Genomic DNA, 24,537 nt, shown 5'->3' with positions numbered 1-24,537 from the left:
ATTTTCCCAGCTTCACATGACACTCATGGTACAGAGGGAAGCCTCAAAGCCAGGGAAGAGTAAATTACCTAGTGTATCCCTTTTATCAAAGGCAACAGCATCATTTATTTCTTTTCATAAACTTTGCATGATCCATCCTCTAACCAAACTGGAAGCTTTTATTTCTGGCTCCCTTTATACTTAATGTCCAACAAGTCCAAAAAACAAAAACATTAGGAGTTGAGACTTCTCTTACATAAGAGCAAAAACATTAAAAATAACCCAGATGAGTTGGACTAGGTAACAAGGACAGATAAACATTTAGTCACAAAATAGCAAGAAGTTCCAAACAGATCTCCACTGGAATAGTGTTAATGATGATACACACAGAGATGGGGAAGAAAGCATTATTAGGCAATAAAACTGCAGAGCAGCAGCTATGGATGACAATCTTCCCAAGGGTGGGGGAAAATCACATCACAATTCATGGTAAGAATATATGTATAAAAATATATACATGTTGCTTGCTGATACATTAACTCCTTTGTCCTGGTTTGTAACACTCAAAATAGATACACTTACTGCACTGAGTCAACTGTATTGTCTCAGGTTTAGAAAAGTATTGATAGGAATCTGAAAAATTAATTAGAATTAGCCAACATGTATGTCTGCATGGTTTAGGCTAATATTTGCTCAAAAAGTTGTTCAGATATGTATATTTAAAGATTAATTATCTGCACTATCACTCATCCTTGCATTTTTCTTCATAGGAGAAAATGAGTGTCCTTTTCATCTTCTGCAAGAGGTATATGATTGACTTCATACCAGGATTTCTCAAGTTTTATTTTCTAATTTTTTTCAAAGTCAATAATGACAACTTTAAACAAAAAAAGACATCATAATTTAAGAACTTTACCACTGCTACAAGAAAATTATTTTCAGTTTAGCAACTGACTACAAAAGATACCATTGTGATTACTTATAGAGAGAAAAAAAAAAAGGGAAGAACAACAACAATCAACAGCTAACCTCAAACACATCAATGAAGATGAAACCATTTTAACAATGAATCTGATGGTCAATCTAAGGTAAGTTAGGGGACAGTTGGCTAAGGACCAGTTGGGCATGAAAAGTCTTTGTTTCTATTATTTAACAGGGTAAACATGAAGAGAGGTACCTTTGCTACTGGTGCTTTCCATTGTGTACAAGTAATCCATGTAGAAAGCCCCAAACCTCTGCATTCCAGCTACCTCTGTGTACATCTCCTACCAACAAAGCAAAGCAAACAAAGAAAACGTTGTATAAGGAAAGCATCTTGAGATTACCAACTGATAGGTTGGTATGAGGGAGATATATTTATGTTTGGATTTGTGCATCAACACACGGAAAGGCTTATCAAAACAAAGGACAGAGGTTATCCCAAAGAATTCACCTTTCCGATAGGTAATGTAACTTCTATTTGAGGCCACACAAAGGCACATCCATAATTCCAGTGGACATGCTGACCAATTCATCAATAACATCTAGTTAATTAGTACCTTTAATGGAGTAAATACTCTTCACTTTACCTCTTGCAGTCAACAGATCTGCCTAATTAAATACACTGAAAAGTGAAGCTCATTCATTCTTGCATTTTTATTTAAGGAAGGAATAGGAAACTTATTAAGACTTCAAGCCATCATTGACATTTATACATAATATGATCCATTATTAAACAGCAAGTTTGCTTCCCCTCTTGCCAAAAAATAGGCAAATCATAAAAGCAGCGAAAACAGACCAAAGAAAGAGTAAAGCTTAAAACTAAAACATACTACAGAAAACTTTTGAACATCTATAAGTACTTGTGATTTCACTAATCAATTCCATTTTTTTATGGGTTTCTTCAGGGTCACACTTCATCAGTAACTGAAAAGGTGAAAATAGTAAAATTTAAATTTAAAAGAAAAGAGATGTATTCAAAATTGCAAATGGCTTACCTGTACAATAGCACAGAACTCCACCTATGAACACACCTGGAAAGGACCACCTTGGTCATCGTATCCAGTACTTAATAATTGCAGACAATCAGGGAATATCTTTCAGTCATTGATAGTCTCTGTTGTTGTAAACTTTACTGCACAATTTAGAACAACAGAGACTATCAGTGACTGAAAGATTGCCTCTACTAAAGGCAGAATTAGCAAGACTTCCTTTAAGTAGACAAATACAGCACACAGGCAGTAAAATTAACATTCCCCAAGATTTGGTTTCAAAGAGAGCACTTCTTAGTTTGAAGACTACGAACTACTTACTGCTTGGCTTTAAAGAAGTATGTGCTGGTAAAGCTTGACCTTTTGCTAGAATTCTCTCGTATCTGTTTTTCTCTGCAGATGTCCTGTAGTTAATGCTTTTGGAAACTATGGCATTAAAATCAGCTTTTGGAACAGGAGGGGAGGTTTGAGGTTTCTTTTGGATGTGTTTTTATTACTTTTTTTTAAAAAACACGAACAGGTTTACCTTTTTTTGGCCATCTGCACAGTAAGATTCGATTAAACATGGCACAGTAATGAAAATCAGCTCTCTAACAGTACACAGATCTAAATATTTGTTAGAAGTTCATTAGAAGGCATTAGAAAATTTTTTTCTAAGAAAAATGTAATTCTCTGACCTTATGATGAGCTGCATCCAATATAAATTCCGCACGTATACTATTATTTTCTGGACTTCTGTAATCAAATAGTGAGTTGGTAAGGTATGTCATCCCTTTTGCGCTCAAATTTTCTCCACAGTTAAAGAAGTAGGCCTCCTTCATGAGGTAGCAGAAAATAGTAATAAGGCAGGGGAGAAAAAGGCATTAAAGTCAACAGAGTGCTTTCCATTCTATCATAACACACTAATGACACAGTAGCAGCCCTCAAGAACTTACTTAATTATGAATGAAGATAATTAAAATAACTTCATTCAAACAACATTGAAGCTCATGTCCACTCCCCCCCCCCATTTTCAAACTCAAAATGGCCTGAGCTAGTGAATATTATACAGCCCATGATACAGAACATACTAGTTTAATTTTAACAGAAAAAAACCTCAGATCATTGTTACTCTGAATTCTGCCTCATTCTCATAACTACACACGATTTTGTCATTACATACTCCACTTTTCTGACGGACCAATGCCTTTCAGGTGTTTTATCTGTCCTTTTCATGATAAACAGTTCCTTCAATGTATGACCTGTCAGCTACCTTATCACTCTTCCTCATTAATCTGGATATTTACATGCCTTCTCCATATGACAGACCCCCTATCCTACTGAAATCAACATAACTTTAACATGAAGAGTTTTTCTTCAAAAAAAGTCATTCATACAAGGTCAACTGTTTTCAGCCATCTATTCTCCATCACATAGAACAAAGCTGGAAGCTTTAGGAAAGGCACAGTCCCAACTATAGCAGTTCAGAAAGAAAACAGGTGAGGTGGTATCAACATCACCACCATTCTCACAAAAGCAGAGATTTTCTGAAAATCATACCCTAGAGGGTGCAGAAAAATCAAGAGCAAAAACCCAGCTACTCCTTATGTACTAGCTTACAGGCAACTCCTTCACTCACCCACCCACCTCAATCCAAAAATCACTTCTCCCATGATTTTATAACTCACAATCTCATAGTTGTTGCAGACAAGGCTGCCATCCACAGCATATCTCCCTTGTATCTAACAACGCTAGCAGAACATCTTTTACAGTTGGCTCATCCTTGCCTCCCCAGCCTATCTTTCTGGAAAAGCCTATGGCTATCCACTGCAACACACCAGTCATGTAGTACGCATCCGCACCACACCTCTATAATCCCAACAATGTCATATTCTACAGCTGTGTAAGGATATCTAATTATTCTTTTTTGTTTTCTGTGCTGCATATATTTGTATACAAACGCTTAAGATTGATGCCAAGCCATGCTGCTCTCACAAGGGAAGTATAAGAACCTGTCCCATCATACTTATGATAGTCCAGTATACGATCATTTTCCAAAGGAGATATTTGACATTAATATAGTCACTTCGTATTTTCTTCCATATTCTTTTCTCCTTAAAATACTTTCTAAGACTTCACAGAACACTAACATGAAGTTAACAGGTCTGTTGTTGGCTGCATGATTTGTTTTAACTTAAACATGGATAATAGTTGCTGTTCTCCAGTACTTTAGGACACTATTCTATCTATAGTCAAAACAAAAATCCTCACTATGGAATTTAGAATTTCATGCACAACTTCATTAAACATTTTAAGAGTAGTTCACATGGATACATGATTTTTGTCTTAAATAATTGAAGCTTTGCTTTTATGTAAAATATAGAAATTAATATTGTTTTACTCTTTCATTTGATACTACTCTCATCAACCTTACTGAAAAATGAGGTAAAAACCACTAATTCAATATTTGAGCCACACTTCTATTATCTTTAGCATACAGTGTTCCCTTTTCTTCCCTTCCACTCTTCAGTGGATTTAAGTACTTTCAAAGGTTTTCAACTGTTTTGATTTGTTACACAAGATCAAAGTATGCAGACATACATAACAATAGCGGGTAGTGGAGCTGTCAAAAAAACTTACGTTTTGCAGCTTCTAACTCTTAGATATTTGTCTTTCTAACTGTAAGGAATGCACATTGAGTTTTATATTCCCGTGACATACTCAAAAAATTTAAATCACCATAGGAACAGCAGCCTTTCCAATTCTTGCAATCAAATATTTTAGTAAAGCATACCAGCACTGTTTAATCAGCAAGTCAACTGACATTTCAGTATACTCACTTCATCACTCCTACTCACGTTGTCTTCAAAATCTTTAATTCCCATTATTCCTTTAAGGCATATAGCTTGGCAACCAACAAAACCTATTTGGCAATCAAAGAAAAGTTCACCTTTCATAAGGACCTAGTGAGGAGAAAAAATAAAAAGTGATATTTTGAAGCATTTGACTCCATGAGAAATAGAAAAAATGGACACAAGTGAACCCAAATATGTTTAGGATTATAAATTTAGAGCTTTAATAAATAGCAAGTTAATCAGAGAGGGCACTTAGAAGGAAGGGATTACTTTAGTGTCTGATCAGCAGTAAAAATTTAGATAAAATTATCTATTTGATTGTTACAATAAACATATAAAAATAACAATAATAATAAACATAATATAGCAGAACATAAGAAACCAGTAACGAAATATTTTCAAAATACTTCATTGGTACCTATTTACTACATTATTTACGATGAATCAAAAAACCCTGATAATAGAAGATTACCTCAACCGTGGTTCCTTCTTGTTCCCAGCATATAACTTCTTTGGATTTTACTTTCTGAGGGCTGTAATAACTACTTTCAGCTTGCATTTCAGTGAGCTATGAAACAATAGGATAAACACATTATATTATTCAATATTATTATTTAACAGCAGTAATGTCATTAATATATGGAACTGAAGACGACAAACTAAACTATGGGACAATTTATTAACAAGCAGGAAACAGGTGCAGTTAAACAGCTGTAATGCATTATCCATATTAGAACTTCTAATATTTAACTTCTGGTTTAAGGATGCCATAATAGAAAGTTTTAAATCCACTTCAGTATTTTTAGCTTGCTTATCTAAAGACAGACTATGTGAGAAGATGAAACAGATATACAGCTGCATTATTAATATGATATCAAATTAGCTTATAAATTGCTGTAAAAATCCATAAATACATTCTTTATTCTTCCCAGCAAATAATTAAACATCATGATAACATTAAGGAAACATTTTGATTACAACCATACTCATTTTTGTTTCTTGTCACAGCAATTGAGAGAAATATGCATTTATATTTCTTGCATTATTTCTATATGAAAATTTAAAGTAGTAAAATACACAGGCTAAAAAGACTATAACCTGCAGCTAAGAAAAAGGAAAAAAGAGGCACAAAATAATGAAGGTGTTATGCTTTGCATTAAAAAATACTTATGTTTTCTTATGTTGAGCAGCTTAAATAGTTCAAATTCTATTTTTTTATATAAAAATATCCACAACTTATTTTCAACAGTGGATGCCCATGGATGTTTTTTCAAATTTTTAATTTAATTTGTAATCCAAATGTCCAAGAAAATTGGATGAAAAAAAAAAAATCGCTGATCACCCTTCAGCTGTGTGCGATTATTGCAGAGGAAAAGCAATTAATTGATTAAAAGAACTCAGAAATTACAAGAATAATTTTCACCATTATTAGAAAATGCTACATTTAATTTGGCATGATTTTTAGCTGGAACGATATCAACTGTTCAGAATGCTAATGCAGAAACTTGACCTTATTTTTCAACCAAAATACAAACCACAAATTAATTCCATACATTCTTTGCATGCAAACAGAACAATGAATTCTATTTTCCTCCTAATTGTCACCATATTAGTATCATACATCACTTCACATTTAAAATTTATAGAGTATAAGATGTTACGTTTTAAGTACTTTTTATCACTTCCTAATATAAAATGTATAAACTTGCCAATGAAAAATTAGGGAAGCCAAATCCAGCCAGTCATGTTCAAAAAAAGATGTTCATACTATTTTTAATGAATTTTCTCACGTAAGGAAAGAGCACAAAAAATTATTACAGTATGACAAAGCACAAAAGAAAGATGCTGAGCCATGACAAATGAGTAGTTTTGGTTGTTTGTTCATTTTTAAGTGGTATCCCAGGGCTATAATTAAAGGAGAAAGAAAAGATTTTCCATTATTTATTTTTAGCCTGGTTTGCTGTTTGGTTTTTTTGGTTGGGTTTTGCTTGTTTGTTTGGATTTTTTTAAATGAAGGCTGAAGCAGATTGACACAAAGGCACATGATATTTGTTGATGTCCCCAAATTTTGCAACCAAATGTACCAGAAGACTGAAGGCTTAAAACATCAACCTCCTGAGAGAATGCCTCCAGCTCCCAAAGTCACTTGCCTCATCCTTTCTAACAGTTGCCAAGCAGCTAAATGCTCTGCTATACCACCAGAGAAAAAATGCTAAGAGAAAGTAGCCATGATGCTCCTCAAAACACTCTTGTGCACAGATGACAAGCCAAACAGGCAATAAAGGGACAGGAAGCTGCTAATAGTATTGAGTGTATAATCAGGCCCATAAACATTTTATGATGGTTATGGAATTACTGCGTTAATGTGAAAGGCTCAAAGTCAGAAAAATCAGCCTTAGTTATTCTGCTCCTCGTAGAAACAGTATTTCCTGTTCTGAAGAGTTCTGACTGTGCTCTATATATGTTTAATTGTAAAACCAAGAGACATTTTCTATTATAGTTGTGCACACAGAATCTCTTGCATATAGTTTGGCACGTTATAAGTATTTTGCCAATTCAGAACCCTGATTTTTACTTTCTGTCAATACATCTCAATATCTTACTCAGACTCTCCATATTCCCTTCTGCAAGCTTACAGAAGGAATAGAGAGAAGCCCAACAACTATTCTGAGATTTGTTTACAGAAAATACTCAAATCTTTCTCTGCATACATAGTTTATAGCTCAGAGCATATGTGTAATTTATCCTTTGTTTCTTTAATTCAGTTCCAGCCCACGGAAAATAATTTAAAAATTATCAATTTAAATTCATATTCGCACATATTATAGGGGTTTTTTTAAAAAAAAAAGCATTCCTCCAATTCAGAAGTTATATGAAGCTAAAGGTTTTTTTGTATAGAAATATTTACATCAACTTGATGGATAGAATAGTGCAATAAACATTCATAGAAAGTTTTTTAAGCTTTCTCTCCCATCAAAAAATACTAGTCTAAGTAAATTAAGTGGTTTCCCTTCAAGATTAAAATGTTAGCACTCACATTCTAGCTCAAATGGCAATTAACAATGCACACTGCAATTAACAATACATTATGAAGCAAGAGGAGCTTTCTTAACATTAGTTGTTGTTATTTGTTAATTTCATATTCCATCTCAAATCAAATGGTATACAAGCACTCAGATAATCTTTAGGTACTTTCTCAAGAAGACAAATAAATCCTATAAGACACAGAAAAATACTTACCTTAAATGTCACTGTTGCCTTTGTACAGTAAAACCCAATTGAAATAACGGGATCCTTGAGGGACTGAGATTTCTGCTGATGTAGCATTGTTCCATCATCAGTTCCACTAGAATCATTCTCTTCATCATCGTAACTCACAATAGCAGGAACCAAAGACCAAGCCCAAGAAACCCACCCTTGTTGCTGGTCATCGTCTTGATGCAAATAAGGATCTTGATTAATATAATGTGTAGGATGTTGCATCACAGAGCTTGTTTCATCTTCTGTGCCTTTTAAAACAAAAAATAAGTCAAATTTCAAACCAACCATGCTCAAAAATTAGTTTAGTATACTCAAAATTATAGTATGTGAAATTTAACTAGGACAGTACTCCACATACCATTCTCTGATATCTGGTTTATAATGATAGAAAATAAGTAGAAATACTAAATTTCTGAATGTTTCCAAACACTTGATTCATTAACATTTTCCTCCAATAAAATATTAAGAGGTTTTGCAGTATTTTATTATCATGCATTTGCAGTGAGACCAGAATTTGTCATATATACCATACACTTTCAAGATTTCTTCCATTAGAGATCTTCTGAAGTTGCAAATTAAACCCTACTAAATAACAATATATTACAGTCTTAGTTTTTAATTTTAAAATGAAATAAAAAAGGATTTCAATTGAAGAAGCCATAATAAAGAAAATGTAAATGTATCACAGATCCAAAAATTAAGGTTGAAAATCTCCTTTGTTTAAATGTCAGCTTTTCAAGTATTCAAAGACACAGGTTTATCTATGCTCAAAAAAACTGGTACACCACCTGTAAGGCAAAAAAACCAATGCTGGTCTTTGTGAAAAAAATACTAGAGATAGCATACAGAACAAAAGATACAAGTCTAAGATTCACGATCCAAATAGGTAACACTGTGCATGTACTAACAGCACAATTAACTTAGCCTATCTGGCTTCATCATTACTCTTATTGGACTCCCAAGGGGTATTAACTACTTGAGAATTCCCATAGACAGTACAGGATGCAGTACTGTTCCCATAGAGGAACAATATTGAATGTATTACTTACACAGAGAACAGAAATACGCATATTCCATATTTTTATTTACTTTTTTTTTTAAACATGGAGATCCCATTCTTACAAGTTTTGGAGCTTTTAGTCTTTCAGTCTAGTTATTTATACACTTGTGTAATGTGAGAAAGCATAATAAAAAGAAAAAAACACTCGTGAGAATTCTCTGCACACGCTTAGAGGAGAGGACACCTCCACCCACAAGGGCAATGCAAGCTTCCTTCCTGCCCTCATCATAAAATGATGCCAGAGATCAGATTTCATTCCAAATGTAAATCTTGAAACACAGGAAATACAGAAGAGGTGCACATGAAGTCTCAGAAGCGGCCAAGAGGCAGAAGGAAAAAGAATTGATATGGAGCATGACTCAAGTAGCTTAGCCCAGATTGTTGTTGGCAAGCACAAAAGAAATGGTAGAAGGTCTGTCAAAAGAGAAAAAAAACCATGTGGAGGTATAGGACCTGGGTCAACATAGCCATAAGATTGAGCCATCATTTAGCACACCACTTGCTGCGGTATTCATACACATAGAGACAGCAGTACAAGGTGCCAAATAATAGTTTGGTTTATAATATTTATTAATGTTTTGGAAGCTATTACAATCAGACAGAAGAGCAGCTAGATTAAAATGACGGTATCTATATACTGTGCGACAGAAGATAGAAAAAGTAGAAGATAGGTGTATCTTCTATCACTAAATTGAAACTACTACAACCGTTATGTAATCAACAATCAAACTGTGGAATAAATGCACATGAGCAAAGTGCTGGGTAAAATTCCTGTTTTACATACATGAGTTCGTTAAAGGACAAAATGCTCTTACTCATTAGGTTTCTAAATTCACTCTTGCTAGCAACCCGTAGCGAGATCACACTGGAATAATCTTGCTTCACAGTGCAGGGCAGTAATTCCAGTTAAGCACATTTAATATCAATTACAGGATTGCAGTGTGACTGCATCTCACTGTTTCCATGTTCAAATCAAGTTTGATCTCCAGAAAGTCACCCTCTTTTCTTTTAAAGAGTTTGAGATACTTATCTCTAAGAGTCTGGAACCTGCTATCTCTCACCATGAGTCTGGAACCTGCTATCTCTCACCATGAGTCTGGAACTAACCCAGTAGAAAAATCACTCCCCTAGTATTTATTTATTTTTCTGCCCGTGTTAGTCTTCAGCCAGGTAAAGCTGATCCAGCTTAGCCTGTGGCTACATAAATACAACTGCTGGCACTAAGAGGGAGGGAATGCATCACCATCCCTGCTGGCAACAGTATAAATTTTCATCAGGTTGAATCAACCATGAAACTGCATAAATGAAACTTGGTAAGTACTTGACAAGCACAGCTGTAGATGCTCATTCTTATATCACTAAATAATGTAAGTATTAAAATCCATTTCCTCTTCCATATTTTACCTGCTATAAGCTAAAGAAACTTTTGCAAACTCACAGCTAAGAAAACATTATCATTAGTTATGAATACAAAACTTATGGAATAAATTATGTTTTAAAACAAACCAACAAACAGATAAATTTGCAAGGAACCAGAGTTATCTGGCCAATAACAACAGGTTTGGTGTTGACTTTGAATATGCAATAGCCCTAAAATCTGTCCTTGCAGCCTGAACTCTCCTTGGAGAATCTCAGATGTAATAACATATGCTTTCAGTGCAATAAATATTTTCTGTATGCCTTTCCTTTGCATATATTTATTACGTAAGAAATGCACAGAAATTACTAACATACAGGAAAAAAAAGGTTCACTGTTTGTAAAAATCCCCCCTAATATGTTTATACTATTTAGTGACTGTTGCCAAACTACATTTTATTCAGAAGATGCTAATTTTGGATCTATACCATAGAAAGACAATAAATTGACTGTCACAAGATAACTCATATTTACTATGCTAGTAGCTTAAATTTTTGATGTTTAACTAGTTTTACTTCACAGTACATCTTACAAACCAGTGGGACTCATGATCTATGCACAGACATTACACTCGCACAGCGGTATCGATGAAGGGGATTGCACACAACTGGAAATGATACCAACACCAGCAGAAAGTAAAATCCTACATACCAAATTCTCATCTGAAAGGTATTCCACATTTCCTTTTGAAAGCAAGTGTACCACCAACACTTTGTAGTTGAAAATCTGATCCCATCATAATTATAGCATGAATACAATATTATAAAGAAGTCACACACTCAAGTGACAGCACTTTTACACACCTAGGAGGTATCACACTTATTTTGTACAAGAGAACCCACTACAGTGATCTGGGTAACCATGAATCAGTACTGCAAAATAGTAAGACTTAAAGGTTTTGTCTTATTTCTGCATTGAGGAAATCATCTTCCTTAGGCTCTGAAACCTACTAGACCAAAATATGCTCCCACCTTACAAACGCAAATGAAGTGGGGGGAGGGGAAAACATAACTTCCTTTTACTGCCGAGTTGTACAGTCCACTGGATATGGATTGTGACTAACATAAAACAGTTTCAAGTTCACTCTAGATAATCCACTCTTTCAAAGTATGTGCCTCCATCTATTAAACAAGCATCCCCAAGCTTCTACTCCTAGTCTACCTGTCTTGTCTTACTGTCAATTGAAACTACCCTAGTGAAGAACTGATGGATCAGGAAGGAGAGATCGAATCACCTTCCAAATTTGTAAAGAAAATTCCGAATAAAGAATCATGCCACAACAATCCTAACGTGCTGAAATAACACCAACAATTAGCCTGGAGTGCTCCCTATGATATTATTTGGGGTTGCTAATCAATTATTTTAATTCCAATTATTTAAACAATATCCCAACCTCAATAAAATTAGAATCAGATGTATGAGCTATTGAAGGGTGAGCTACAAAACAAATGTCAGTGATTTTATAACAGCAGAGCCAGGACAAGAGGTAGGATATCTTATTTTCTATTTTAATAGCAAAGACGACTAAACAATGTGAAATATCACAACAAAAGTGCAAGTGCCTCTGGATTGAGGTACCAGTCACAGGACAATTAATCTTAGATATATAACTGCAGACACCCAGTAGGGAGAGGAAGTTGTTAGTTATCTACAATGCCAGTCCAAAACGTGGTTTTGTTTCATATCCCACATACAAGTTCAAGTGGATCAACTGGAAATAAGCTTTGCTTACTGAAAGCACTAAAAAAAAAAAAAAAAAAAAAAAAAAAATTGCTTGCATTCTGCCATCTACATTAAGCCATTTTTAAAATCAGCAGCAGAAAACCGGCCTGATATTTAAACTTTTATGTAATAAGTAAAACCAAAAGGTCACCTGTAACACATGCCTTTCAAAGATTTAATCAGATTTTTGGGGGTCTATACTTTAGAAAGAGTATTGAAGTTTTTCAAGAAAAAAGAAAATGGCAAGATAACATGACATGGATGTTTAAAAGGCATTCATAAAAATCTTATTCTCTACAAAAAGGTTATAGTTCCTACAACAATAAAAATATTTAGTATAAATTTAATTTCCCCAATTCAGGGAAGATTTAATCTTGACTTATTTAATTTGCTACTCATTTTAGCTGCTGCTCATTTAACTGATGTTAACAGATGTAAGCAATTCTATGTGCCTAAACACACAGTATTGCAAATTAATGAAATCTGAACATCTCCATAAATGAGCTCGATACCAATTCTCAGCATATGGGATCTCAGTGCATTGTAACTGGTTGCTATAAAACAAAGTTACTCACTGTCACACTGGCCGTTAAGACAGCTGCACGATGCACTGACCCCACAAGCCCCGTTATGGAAGTGTCTGTCTATGCTGCATCTTTACAGTCTGTTGAAATATGGATTGCAAGTATACCTACTGTTCCTTGAGAGGATATCTGCATGTACAGACAAGGAAGAAGCTCCAATAGTGGAGCTAGGTGACTAGGGGGGGAGAGGGAAGAAAAAAAAAAAGAGACTGTGGGATTTACTGCACAGGTCACTTAGCCCACAAAACATGTGAACACACCGAGAGCTGAAACAATATTATCTGCCTCAGTACAAAGATCATATGTGTATCTCCATCTCTTCAAACCTCAAGAGAAGACAGACAAAAAGTGCACGGACGAAAAACACACAGGCAAGTGTAATTTGGCACACGTAGCCTTTCATCCTGACATAGTTTCAGTCAAACTGGGGATCATTTTCTCCACTGTTTAGGAGTAACTCTCCTCTACCCGAACTCCTTAACACAGTGCACAGCTGCTCAGTCAAGTATGGATAAGTAAGTCAAATCTCTCCCATTTTTATCCTAACAGAATATTGCAGAGTCAACTGCTTCTCCAACAACTAATGTTCACCTAGAATTTCTTGCTGTCACAAATTATTTGCATCTGTTCTCTCAGTCAACTAAAATCTTATATTCAGCCCAAAGCTATATTAAACTCATTCTCTTGATCTGCTCTTTGTTCCATTGGTATCCCAAAAAAATTCCCTACACTACTGCACTTACCACCAGGTTTCCAATAAGGAGCACTTCAGCCCACTACAAATTTGAGTTTGATAGGGTCTATGCAACATTTTATTCTGTTTAGTGTTGTAAACATGTTTACTCATATTCACACAAAGGCTTGCTTTACTTTCATTTAGTTTTTTGAGAGTAAAGATCATGAAAAGGTCAGCGTGCTTTACAAATATTAGAAAATTTCACAATATTCCTCTGGGATAGAAGGGTACCATTATATTGCCATTTTACACCTGGGAAACATGCTTCATATGCTGGAATCACATCTGCCATGGATTTCATTTCATGAAAGAAAGAAAAAAAAAATTCCTAATACAGAATCTCAAGGCAATCATTCAGTGGCGGCAGCACCAGGAACCGTAAAACAACTCAGAAGCTCAGTAGATCATACTGATCATGATTCCAGCTTCTCATATCTGTCTCAAGCTTCTTCCCTAGCATCTCCTAACATCAGCACGTGGACCCATCCCAGCTGCTTGCTCAACTGCCCTGCATTCCCTCCCTCAGCCATGCAACTTCTCATTTTCAGTCCACTGTCTTTCTTTGCCCTGCAAGTGCTAGACTTGCTCTGCTTAAACTTCTTCTGTTCTTCAGACCTCTCAGATCATTCTTTACTTAACCAGCTCTAGTATTTCAGCCTTAGATCATCAACCTCAGCAACTCCATCCAAATGAATTCCAGCTCTCCCTTGCATCCTGATTTCTTGTCCCCTTTCATGCCTAAATTGTTTTCATTTCTATTAGCATTAGTCCATTTTTTCCACCACAAACCAAAAGCTTATTCTCAAGTCACAGCCCACCACAACTACAACTGCTGGTTCTGCCATAGGCTCTTGCCCAAACCCTTCTCACTTTTCTGTCTCTCTGCACTGAAATACATCCATTTCCTCCTTCACACTACCAGTACAGTCAGACATCCAAGCCCACAGTGCAGGGAGCCCTCAACCCCTCAGAAGCAAAAACCCTGTCCAGCCCTGAGCAGCAGCATGGTCCAGTATGCATACTGTACTAAGTGAATTTACACACCACACTGACACTAGTTTCTACCTGTATTTCTAACCTGTAATTTTACTTGTGTATTTTGAATGCTTTCAGCCTAACAGAATTTGGGCAGACTTTACTCAGGCAGCAAAAGAAATGTTCGTGACACAGGCTACCCTGCTGCCTAATCTCAAAGTTTTGGTCTTACATTTGGATATATAAGAACAAACAAACGGCTGCTGGAATATTCCTGGACAGGAGTAGGTAATCAATTATGTTCAACAATGACACAATAAAAATAAGTTCTGTCCAAAAGACTAAGAATTAGTGATTACTGAATCCAGTAAATTCTTTTAACTGAAAGAGTGGGGACTGCTTAGTAATAAATGCTGGGTTAAATTGTTCAATGAATTTTCAGAACCCTTTCAAAGAGTTATAAAAATATAATCTATAAAGGAGGTCTGTACATTATTAAACTGTAAAGAATTTAGGCACAATTCCATCAGAATTAGTCTTGGATTTCATGAAGTGTTACTCTTGGAAAAAATGTGGCTCATATAGCTCGGCAGATAATACATGTAATTTTTTATTGTACTTGATTACATATTTTTTTCTGAAATTAGTAGCACATTTGAAGTTCCCTCAGAAAAGTTCAAATCTGTGGTTAGAAATTTGGATGACAAATGCACCATGGAAGTGGGGTTTTACTTCCTTCTCATACACAGATATAATATGAAAAAGAAAAAAGTAAACTTGCAAACTGATGGTACAGGTAACCTGGTTAATGTGAATTTGGCACTCCTGCTTAACTGCACTAAAGAAGAGGAAAAAATCATTAGATAATTTAAAGTTTTATTTATGGGTCTGTACGCATGCCTACACATATACTAAACTCTATGCAGGGAACAAGCATAAATAGTATGAAGGAAAACAGTTGGTAACAGTTTTAGCCTGTACGTGGCAAAGCATTTTGCAGTGAAGATAGAAATGAATTCGTTTAGAACTGTTTCTACAGCTCTGGCTTGGCCACCCAACAATTGCCATCTGTTTTGTGTTCTGAAGGAGACAGTTCTGTCAAATAGATATGAACATATAATTAAGTACAACGACAACGTTTGAGCACAGCATAGTTGAACAAAAAAAATGCACAGAAAATGACAGATTTCCTCCTTGGTTGTTCTTGGCATTGTAAACCTTAGTCTGATTTCTGACCCTTCTGACAACTCTTGGGTACATCAATGCGAAGTTACATGATATTATTTCTTTTTTAGATGGCAATTTTATGAAAAACTAGGAAGTTACATTCATAGTTATTCAAAAAAAGAATACAAGCCAGATTTACAAACAGCAATTGCAATTCAACCTTCCTGTGGAGATACATTAGAAATAAAGATGACAAGAGATGCACAGCCAAAGATTTTACTCATATTTGGACATTAGAATCTCAAATTCCATTCCAGATGCAGAAGACTCAGTAGGCAGATGCTTTTTGTTTTAACTTTAATCTTCACTGAAACTGTGTTTCTGTTTCAGCAGCCATCTCACACCCTAGCCAAAAGCCAGGCAAACCCACATACCTCTCCTATCCAGCTTCCATAGTCTTCCACAGCTACAGCTGGTCATCCCAGTCTTCTCATTACCCAGCTAATCTTTGTCTCCAATCCTTAGCTCTCTTCATCTGAAACTCACTGCCTACCAGTCCCAGCTGTTTTCATATTGACCCATATGATTTCTCTAGTCTTTCAATGTCTTTCCTATATTCCAACTATGCTACTCTCCTTAGTAGCTACAGGAACCCAGCTACAAAGTTCAAGCAACTCTAAATACATCATAATTCTCTATGGTATGAAAACTTGGCCAAATTTGTGTGAACTTTGATGGGGACAAAAGATAAATATTCATGGTACAAAGACAACCCTCTGAAAGAAAGGGTAATGCAACTCCTCATAGAAAAATTCTTAACCCTTTCTTGTGCAAATAGTACAATCAAAACATCTGTAAGATACAAGGAGTTCTTACAATGCACACTAATGATTTTTCTAAAAACTGTATGCTTTTTAAGTCTCAGGAGAAAATTAAGTTAGCGTTTTCAGAATATTTATTGAGTACTTCTAATCATATGTCTTGTACAAAAAACCTCCACATTCCTTGTAAGGCAAACAGTTTCCAGTACAGAAAACTGAGCTTCAGAGAAAATACAGGAGAACTATTTACAGACTTCTTACTCGCTCAGTTCCACATAGCAGGAGCATGACAGAGAATTCTACATCTGTCATGACAGTGAAACTGTTATCTGCGCCAACCAACACTGCAGGCTGTAATTTAAAAAAAAATAAAATTTCCACTGCAGCCATTCTTCCAATAATGTATTTATTGCTTGAAACCAGAGAAGACAGCAACACAGGATAAAAAAAAAAATATATATACACTTATTATGTAAATTGAAAATGTATTTCTTATACAGAACAAAATGAATTAATTTAATAGTTTACAAAAAGTTTCAAACTGTCGTAATACTACGAACATAACCATAGCTTAAGAGTGCCGCATCACCTTCACATATAATTCTGAGAATTTCTAGAAATTATCATGCTTTTGGCTGCGTGATAAGTAACTCTTCCTGCTCTCACAGATCCAACTTCAATCTTGGAAAGATATCCAAGACACTGTCTTGAAGAGATTAAAATTAAAACACAAATCTCTAAACAAGTTTGCTGTTTTTACAAGTGAATTAACTTCTGCCCTACAAAAGCACAAAACCAAGAAGATTCAGAATTTTGAATGGAAGTCCATCCTCCTTCTTTTATTTAGTGCTTGATAGATTGCAAACAGTTTCAAGTTTGGATGTTCAATCACTAAAAAGACAGTACAACATGAGCCAATAGGACTGCTTGACTCTTGAACATTCTGTGTCTGTATTTCACATAGAAGTGAATAAACAGGTAAGTATTTAAGTTCTAACGTCTACTTAGACTTACATTTCCCTTAGATTTTAATATAAACTAGGCACCTATAATGCCTTTCTTATGTTGCTGCAAATTCCTAACAATTCACCCAATATAAAACCTGAACACTCAAATGCATGACATGACACAAGTAGGAAAAAAAAAAATAACAGTAGTAAAGTTGGTAGCTCCTAACAAAGCCACATAAAATTGAGGCTGGAATGAAAGGTTCACAGCTCAAAATACATCACTGTTGTAAACCTAACAATATTTGGGAAGCAGCAGATGGGAAGCCATCGCACAAAGTTAAAGAGAATTCCCCTTTCATCAGTGCAATGCTCCTCAAAAGATCATGTCACACACAGTAAGTTACAGTGAAAGTTCATTGTAGAAGAGGAAATACATGTTATTAAAAAAAAAAAAAAAAGCAGAGGAGAGAAAACAATGTAAAAGGACAGAACAGAAAATATAGTGCAAAGTAACACTTTGCTGTCTAGAACAAATGCTGATATACCTAGTTCTCAATAAGTTTCCAAGGAGGATGGAAAAATACATCACTTGGAACCAGCAGCAGCCACATTTGAACTAAATAAAGTCAGTTGCCTAAGGACAGCTGCCTTATTGCACAATATAGCGACAGATAAATCTAAAGCACCCTACTGTGTCATAAGTCCTAAAATGGTCCTTTTTGATAAAGTTTAAACTCAATTTACTCAGGACTATCAGAATACTTTTCAGAACATAACATGAAAAAGATGTGATAGCACTACAGATATACCTTTGCAATGACTAGCCTTGGTCACTTATATTTTTAAAGGCCAAGAAATTCATGTTTTTAACATTTCTTTTCTAAATGTAAAAATTGTATTTACCTGTGATATTTCCCAATATATCTTTAGTGTGGCAAATCAAATCTTCACCTTCCCCATCTTTGAAGTTGCCTATTTCTCCATAATAAAGAGCAATCCCAAGTTGCATTACACGTATAAACATAGGAAGTTGCTGATCAGAGATGGAAAGTTTCAAACTTTCAACTAATGTGTGAATCTATAAGATGAAAGAGAACAAAACACAAGTTATAACAAAGCTCTGTCATCATTAAAGCCAACTTCTAAACCATACAACACCACATTCATTTTGTAAGTACATTCTAATTTCTAAAAACAAAAGCTGCAGTACAACACAAGGCACGGAGCTGCAAACGATGACTGTCAAAAGCATACACTCTTTGGGTCACTACACAAGAGATCTTCAGGTTGAAGAGTCAAATGCAACGGATTTTGCATATATAAAAGTATATATACTTTTTTTTTTACAATTGTTATTGAATAAATTTCTAAAACATAAGTCACATAAGCACATCTGATTAAACTTTTCATTATAGTTACATAAAAATCTCTGCATGCTAAAGAAAACCTAGATGTGCTGGTTTTAATATAGAAGGTCCTTCATTTCGGTTCTTTCCCACTCCCAAAATTGCTGCAAGCGGACAAGTAACGGCCGGGGGTGTGGAAAGATTCATTCTAACTAAAGTGCATAAAACTGACTTCTCTGGATATTCCAGTTCAAACATGCAATTAAGCAGTTTTCTCTAAATGAACGCAAGCTTTGCAAGACTGTAATTACTAGGAAGAAAATTTATCCTTCTTAAAATATTTTACCTATTTTATTCAATACTTCAGAATATTGTTATGAGCATGTGATCATGCCACAATGACAAAAACACTTGATAAGAAAGCTACCTTCCATGAAAATAAGAGCTGCATAAAACAAAATTATTGTAATAAAATACTTTCTGTAACATTAGACATATTTCTAGCTCCAGGTCCAGTTTCTAAATATTGTGGATGAAAATAACGGAAATTGCATTAAGGCCAACACTGATATGTAGTTACTTTCAATCTGGTTCAAGGAACGTGAAAAATTACTGTAAACAGTACTGCACATCCACAAGCAGGTAGAAATACAATATTAAAATAAATAATTGTATAAAAATATACTATCATACTAAGACCACACTAACAAATTTATCACAGAATGGTGCAGGTTGGAAGGGACCTCTGGTGATCATCTAGTCCAACTCCCCTGCTAACGCAGGTTATATGAGTAAACTAATAAAGCCACAGCCTTACTCATACAGAATGAGTCACAATATAGTATCAGCCATTTAGATGGACTACAGGAGAGATTTTCAGTATCAGAACTCTGCTCCTATTTAAAATTCTCTGAAAGAAAATTGCACGTAAAATCCTAACATACATTTTTGACATGAAAAATTAATCCTTTAATACCAATGTTCAGAGCCAGTTGATTCTAAGTTATCAATAATAAAACTTGTCTGTGCAGACAGACAACAGGAAGGATAAGGAGTGTAAAACTATCTCAAGATATGGAAAGGAAAAAAAAAAAAATTATGCTGTTCAGAAGCCTTTTAAGAAGTCACACAAGGGGCATATTTCATAGTGAAGGACCAGAACACTAGGTAGCACTGCAGCCAATGAACCCACTATATAATTATCTTACACTCCTAGACTTCTTACATGGTACTACCCTCCCACTGTGAGCCTGCTCTTACATTGCCAGTGAAACACATCTGCCCCTCACTAAGTTGCCTCATCTCACTAAAACTGGCAGAAAACTCTTTCTTCTCATCCAGTTAGCCTTCTGTCAACATGGTGAGTTGATTTAGAGGACTGACAGGTGAGACCAATGTCAGTACTGCTGCAAATAGGGAGAAGCAGGACTGACATCCTCAGTGCAAGTCGGTTTGTCTGTCTCATACCATGATGATTTCAGCAAGAACAGCAACACAAAGCTTAAAACTTAAATCATTTTACATATTTTTTGCCTCCTCCTCCCATGTATAGTATTTCCATTCTAAAATTGAAAATAGGAGCTTAACGTTACCAACTTAAAAGCATTCAAATACATATCCAGGTACCCAAGTCCTCCTTTTGAGAAGTCTCAACTTAAACTCATGAAGATCAATTTGGCCAAAATTTTGCAATAGACAGAGCAGTCAAAATTATACAGGTTATAGAAACATTCTAGTCCCTAACAAGAAAACAAAAGAGCATATGCTACTGCAAACATGGAAGTCTTGGAAACTTTCACTCAGGACTGAAAAACAGATGTTCTTTACCAAGTGAACAACACAGAGTATGAAAATTTTCGTTATAAAGGTCTTCACAGATTTGGAGAGAAAGATTGTGTGCTGCTTGCTTTTGTCTTTAGCTGGGAAACAAGCCACCAGAACCCAAGCTGCTGGCATTCCGTGATCTACCCTTCAGACACCCTGAAGCTACAAAAAATTTATTGCAGTGGAGACTTTAAAAAGCTTGAAGCATCCTTGAATTAATTGCATTAATGAAGTTGTTCAATTTACTGATAGCTGTCTTTACTTCAACTGTAAGAAAACAGAACTATGTCCATTCAATATTTTAAAGATGGCCTTTTTTAAAAACTGCACCCTGATCACCCACAGTGCACAATATCTCCACGCATACAACAAATCAGAAAGTTAGCAAATGTAAAATTTGTGAGGGTCAACAGGTTTGTAGATCTAATTATTGCATAATGGCACGGTAGTGAAATATTAGAAAAGACTTAAGATTAAAAAATTACTACCTTTGGACAATTCTTCTTTGGATCATAACAGTTATTAATTCACTTCAATATTAAACTAGCATCATGTATAAATGTTTTGATTTAATTGAGAACATTTCTGAATATATTCATAAACAGTATTTTATGTTTAAAGATTGAAGAGAAGAAAAAATAAGGAAAAAATTTAAAAGACAAAATTTAGAAGGAAGACAAAAAGAAAGATAAATTATGTGCAACAAAAAAAAAAAAAATCAGACTATATAGAAAAAAGATTAAAGACATCTTGGAACAAAACTAAGCATGCCTTAAAAAAAGGGCAGAGGCAATAAACAACTACCAACAAAGGTAATCAGAAAAGTTTAATACCATTTTAATCAAGTAACTAATGCCTCAGTGCATTCCAGTATGAGTTTTATTTTATGCCAGTTTCCACTAAAAATTTTAAGTAATAATACAATCATTGCCATTTTACAACAATAGTATCATTTTAAACTATATGGAAGGCTGTGTCAGCATTTCCATTGAACTGTGCTGTCAGAGACTTGCAATCTGATCACAAACTTTTGCTCTGCAAAACTGGTATATAGGACTTCTGCTGGGTACAGATTACTTCTCCAAAATTCACAGAACTGTTCAGCTAATTTAAAAATCAGGCTTTTTAACCATAAGAATTACTGTCTAGATGCAGTAATCATACTGTCACCACAGAACGTGAAGACCTTAACTGATGAACTTATAGACAATCATATGATGATTCCTTCCTGGAGTTCATATAGACTCTAAATGTAAGGCACATGGTTGAATTCCTAATATCATTTAATATACAAGTTCTTGAATACATAATTTTTATATATATACAAACTAAACTACACACCTGAATATTATTTTTTATTAAAACTTGGGAAAAGCCTATATGAAGTCTGTCTCTTAAGACTTCTCAACTAATTTAATTGGCACCACTGGTATTCATTGAGAGGGGGACGGAGGGAAGATGAACCTTACATATTTAGTCTCTCCCACTCTTTTTTTTCCTCCAACCCTCTATTTTGCTTCTGCACTACAAAACATAAGCCTGTCACCAGTGCCAGATGTCCACGAGTAATACTGCACCACTGCTCACTAGGAACTGAGCTTGGCTTGCTAATCCATTTCACGTGGTTCCCTAAATAGTGTTAATACACTGAAACTTCTTATTATTTATAAGAGTTTGAACTGCATTTGAAACAATAAGTAAAAAATCCTCTCCATCTTATTGCAGGCATATTAAAGAATACAGGTTGTGGTTTTTTCTTTAAGAGATTGCCTGCAGACTTAATTTTTTTTCCTTATAATTATTGTTCTGTTTTAAAACTTCAGGAAAAACAGAAAAGCTTAGACAGTAATAGCTTACATGCTATTACTGTACATAGACTAATTGCATCATATGAATAAAACAATCAAAAAAACCTCTCCTTTAACAAAAACAGCATTAGCTTTTCATTTTACATTTCAAAGTATATTTTGAAAAATTCAACTTCACAAATGAGTAGCAAAAAATTTATTTTTGATACCTACTTTAATAATAGATGGCATTTTGGAGTTGAGGTTGTCATAAGTAAAATGCATACGAGTCTTGAAGGAACATTTGTAGAGCAGAGGTTCCTGGTAAAATTCAATTTTACCACTAGCATTTCTCTTATCAAGACATACTGTGCAGTCAGAGAAGTTGATCATCTTTCTCAGTACCAGATCGGTGGCTTTTAAAAGAAGTATATAGGTTAAAAAAACATACTGCATAAGAAAACACATTTATGCATAACTTATTTTATCTAGAATAAAATAAATCAAGATAATTGTGTAGTCATTTAAATCATCAGCAGAGAAATTAAATTATTGTCTTTAGTCACATAAGCATCATGGACTTTTTCAGCTGAATACTTTAAAAGTGAGGACTAATTAGTTACATGCAACTCAAATTTTAATCCATTCACTATACCTCAGACCTGTTTATAAAATACGAGTACTGCTTCATGTGCAAGCATAAGATCAATTAATATTATTCTCATTATTCTCCCAGAAGGTCTTGCATATTTTCCCCAAAAGATTTCTTTAAAATCTTCCAAAGTAAACAAGAGCTATTATAGTGATCTTAACATGAAACATATATTATAATTTTGCCATATTAGTTTCTAATAATTTTAGCCAGAACAAAGAGATCGGTCCAGTGGTCAGGAAACCATACATTACATTCCCCAATCCACTGGAGATCTTCCGTGTGATCTTAAAATATTCTTACTGTGCCCAAATTCCACCTCTGCCAAATGTCAGTAAGAACACCTAGACTGATAGGTGAATGTTGGTAATTTAAAAACTGTGAGACATTCAGATACTGCAGACCAAGATAAAAATCAAGAAGTAGGGTGGGTTTTTTCCTGAAAACATGAAGCAAAACAAGGCCTATCGTGCACTTTGTATGCCACACTCACTACAGTGCAGCATGTTTTACTATCTCTCTAGCCAGCCTGTTTAAAGAATTTTAAGGTCATCACAAACAATTACACTGGAATGCCTTAAGATGCCACTGCACATTCACAAAAACAGAAACAGATTGCCTAAGCACTCACTGCTACCCACAAGCACAAAATATAATGTAATCACAAAAGGATGACAAGTGTGAGCAGAGAGGACTACAAAACACTCTATATAATTTTATGTGATTGTACAAGTATGCCTTAAGAATCAATTTATATTATTATAATTGACTCTTTAATACGAAGGACAAGGGAAAAACTGTTAAGAAATGAAGACAGGCAGAAAGTATCTTCCTTTCAACATAAAGAGCCAATTTTATTACACTTGCAAATTTCCAGATTATTTTAAAAGTACCTCCACTGGGATTACATAAAACCAACAACAACAAAAATTACTCACCAGATATGTCCATAAATGCTCGATCCCAAAACTCATCCACTGTATAGCATTCTGCAGAAGTGATGTTGACTGACAGAACAATATCATCCTCCACATACTTTAATATGAGATTGTTGATCACAATGTTGACATTGTTTACAACACGCCTAATCAAACTCTGAACATAACCTACAAAACAAAACAAATTCTTAGGAGCTGTAAGGAAGACATGGTCCCAAATTCATTTATTCCTGAAGTCACCATTTCCAACTTGTATTCTTTTTTTAAATCAAAATAAAGTAAGTATCATTGTCCTTTATTTATCAAAAAAGTCACAGGACTTAAAACGCTAACAATCAGTGCAGTTAAATCTATCAGAATCCTGGAAAAGCAATAAACTATAGGGAAAAAAATTTGTAAATACCAGGAATATAATATAGTACAAGAGATGAATTTTTGGTGGCATCAACCAACTTTCAAACTAATTAAGAAAACAGAAGACTCTGGATTTTTGTAGACAAAGAATTTAAATTAC

General features: G+C 34.7%; 1 protein-coding gene across 9 annotated transcripts in view; it reads right to left on the bottom strand.

The window, feature by feature from the left end:
* The window catches only part of VPS13B (vacuolar protein sorting 13 homolog B), a 477,375-nt gene that overhangs the window by 399,477 nt on the left and 53,361 nt on the right, over positions 1 to 24,537 (bottom strand). For 7 of the 9 annotated variants that reach the window (XR_005827096.1, XR_005827097.1, XM_040588251.1 and 4 more), the window contains exons 5-12: positions 24,024 to 24,191; positions 22,668 to 22,849; positions 18,380 to 18,554; positions 8,024 to 8,292; positions 5,256 to 5,351; positions 4,769 to 4,891; positions 2,627 to 2,764; positions 1,157 to 1,244 (exon numbers count right to left, since the gene is read on the bottom strand). Coding sequence is in view for 6 of the 9 variants with exons in the window: in XM_040588251.1 (XP_040444185.1) it covers positions 1,157 to 1,244; positions 2,627 to 2,764; positions 4,769 to 4,891; positions 5,256 to 5,351; positions 8,024 to 8,292; positions 18,380 to 18,554; positions 22,668 to 22,849; positions 24,024 to 24,191 (1,239 nt within the window). In the remaining 3 variants the exon portion in view is untranslated. Of the gene's footprint in view, positions 1 to 1,156; positions 1,245 to 2,626; positions 2,765 to 4,768; positions 4,892 to 5,255; positions 5,352 to 8,023; positions 8,293 to 18,379; positions 18,555 to 22,667; positions 22,850 to 24,023; positions 24,192 to 24,537 lie in introns of those variants that run through there. The other 2 variants (XM_040588257.1, XM_040588254.1) reach the window with 2 other exon arrangements.

This window comes from Falco naumanni, chromosome 3 (assembly GCF_017639655.2).
Source record: "Falco naumanni isolate bFalNau1 chromosome 3, bFalNau1.pat, whole genome shotgun sequence".
Taxonomy (NCBI): Eukaryota; Metazoa; Chordata; class Aves; order Falconiformes; family Falconidae; genus Falco; species Falco naumanni.
The sequence above is the reverse complement of the archived record's forward strand: the minus strand, read 5'-3'. Positions and strand labels throughout refer to the sequence as shown.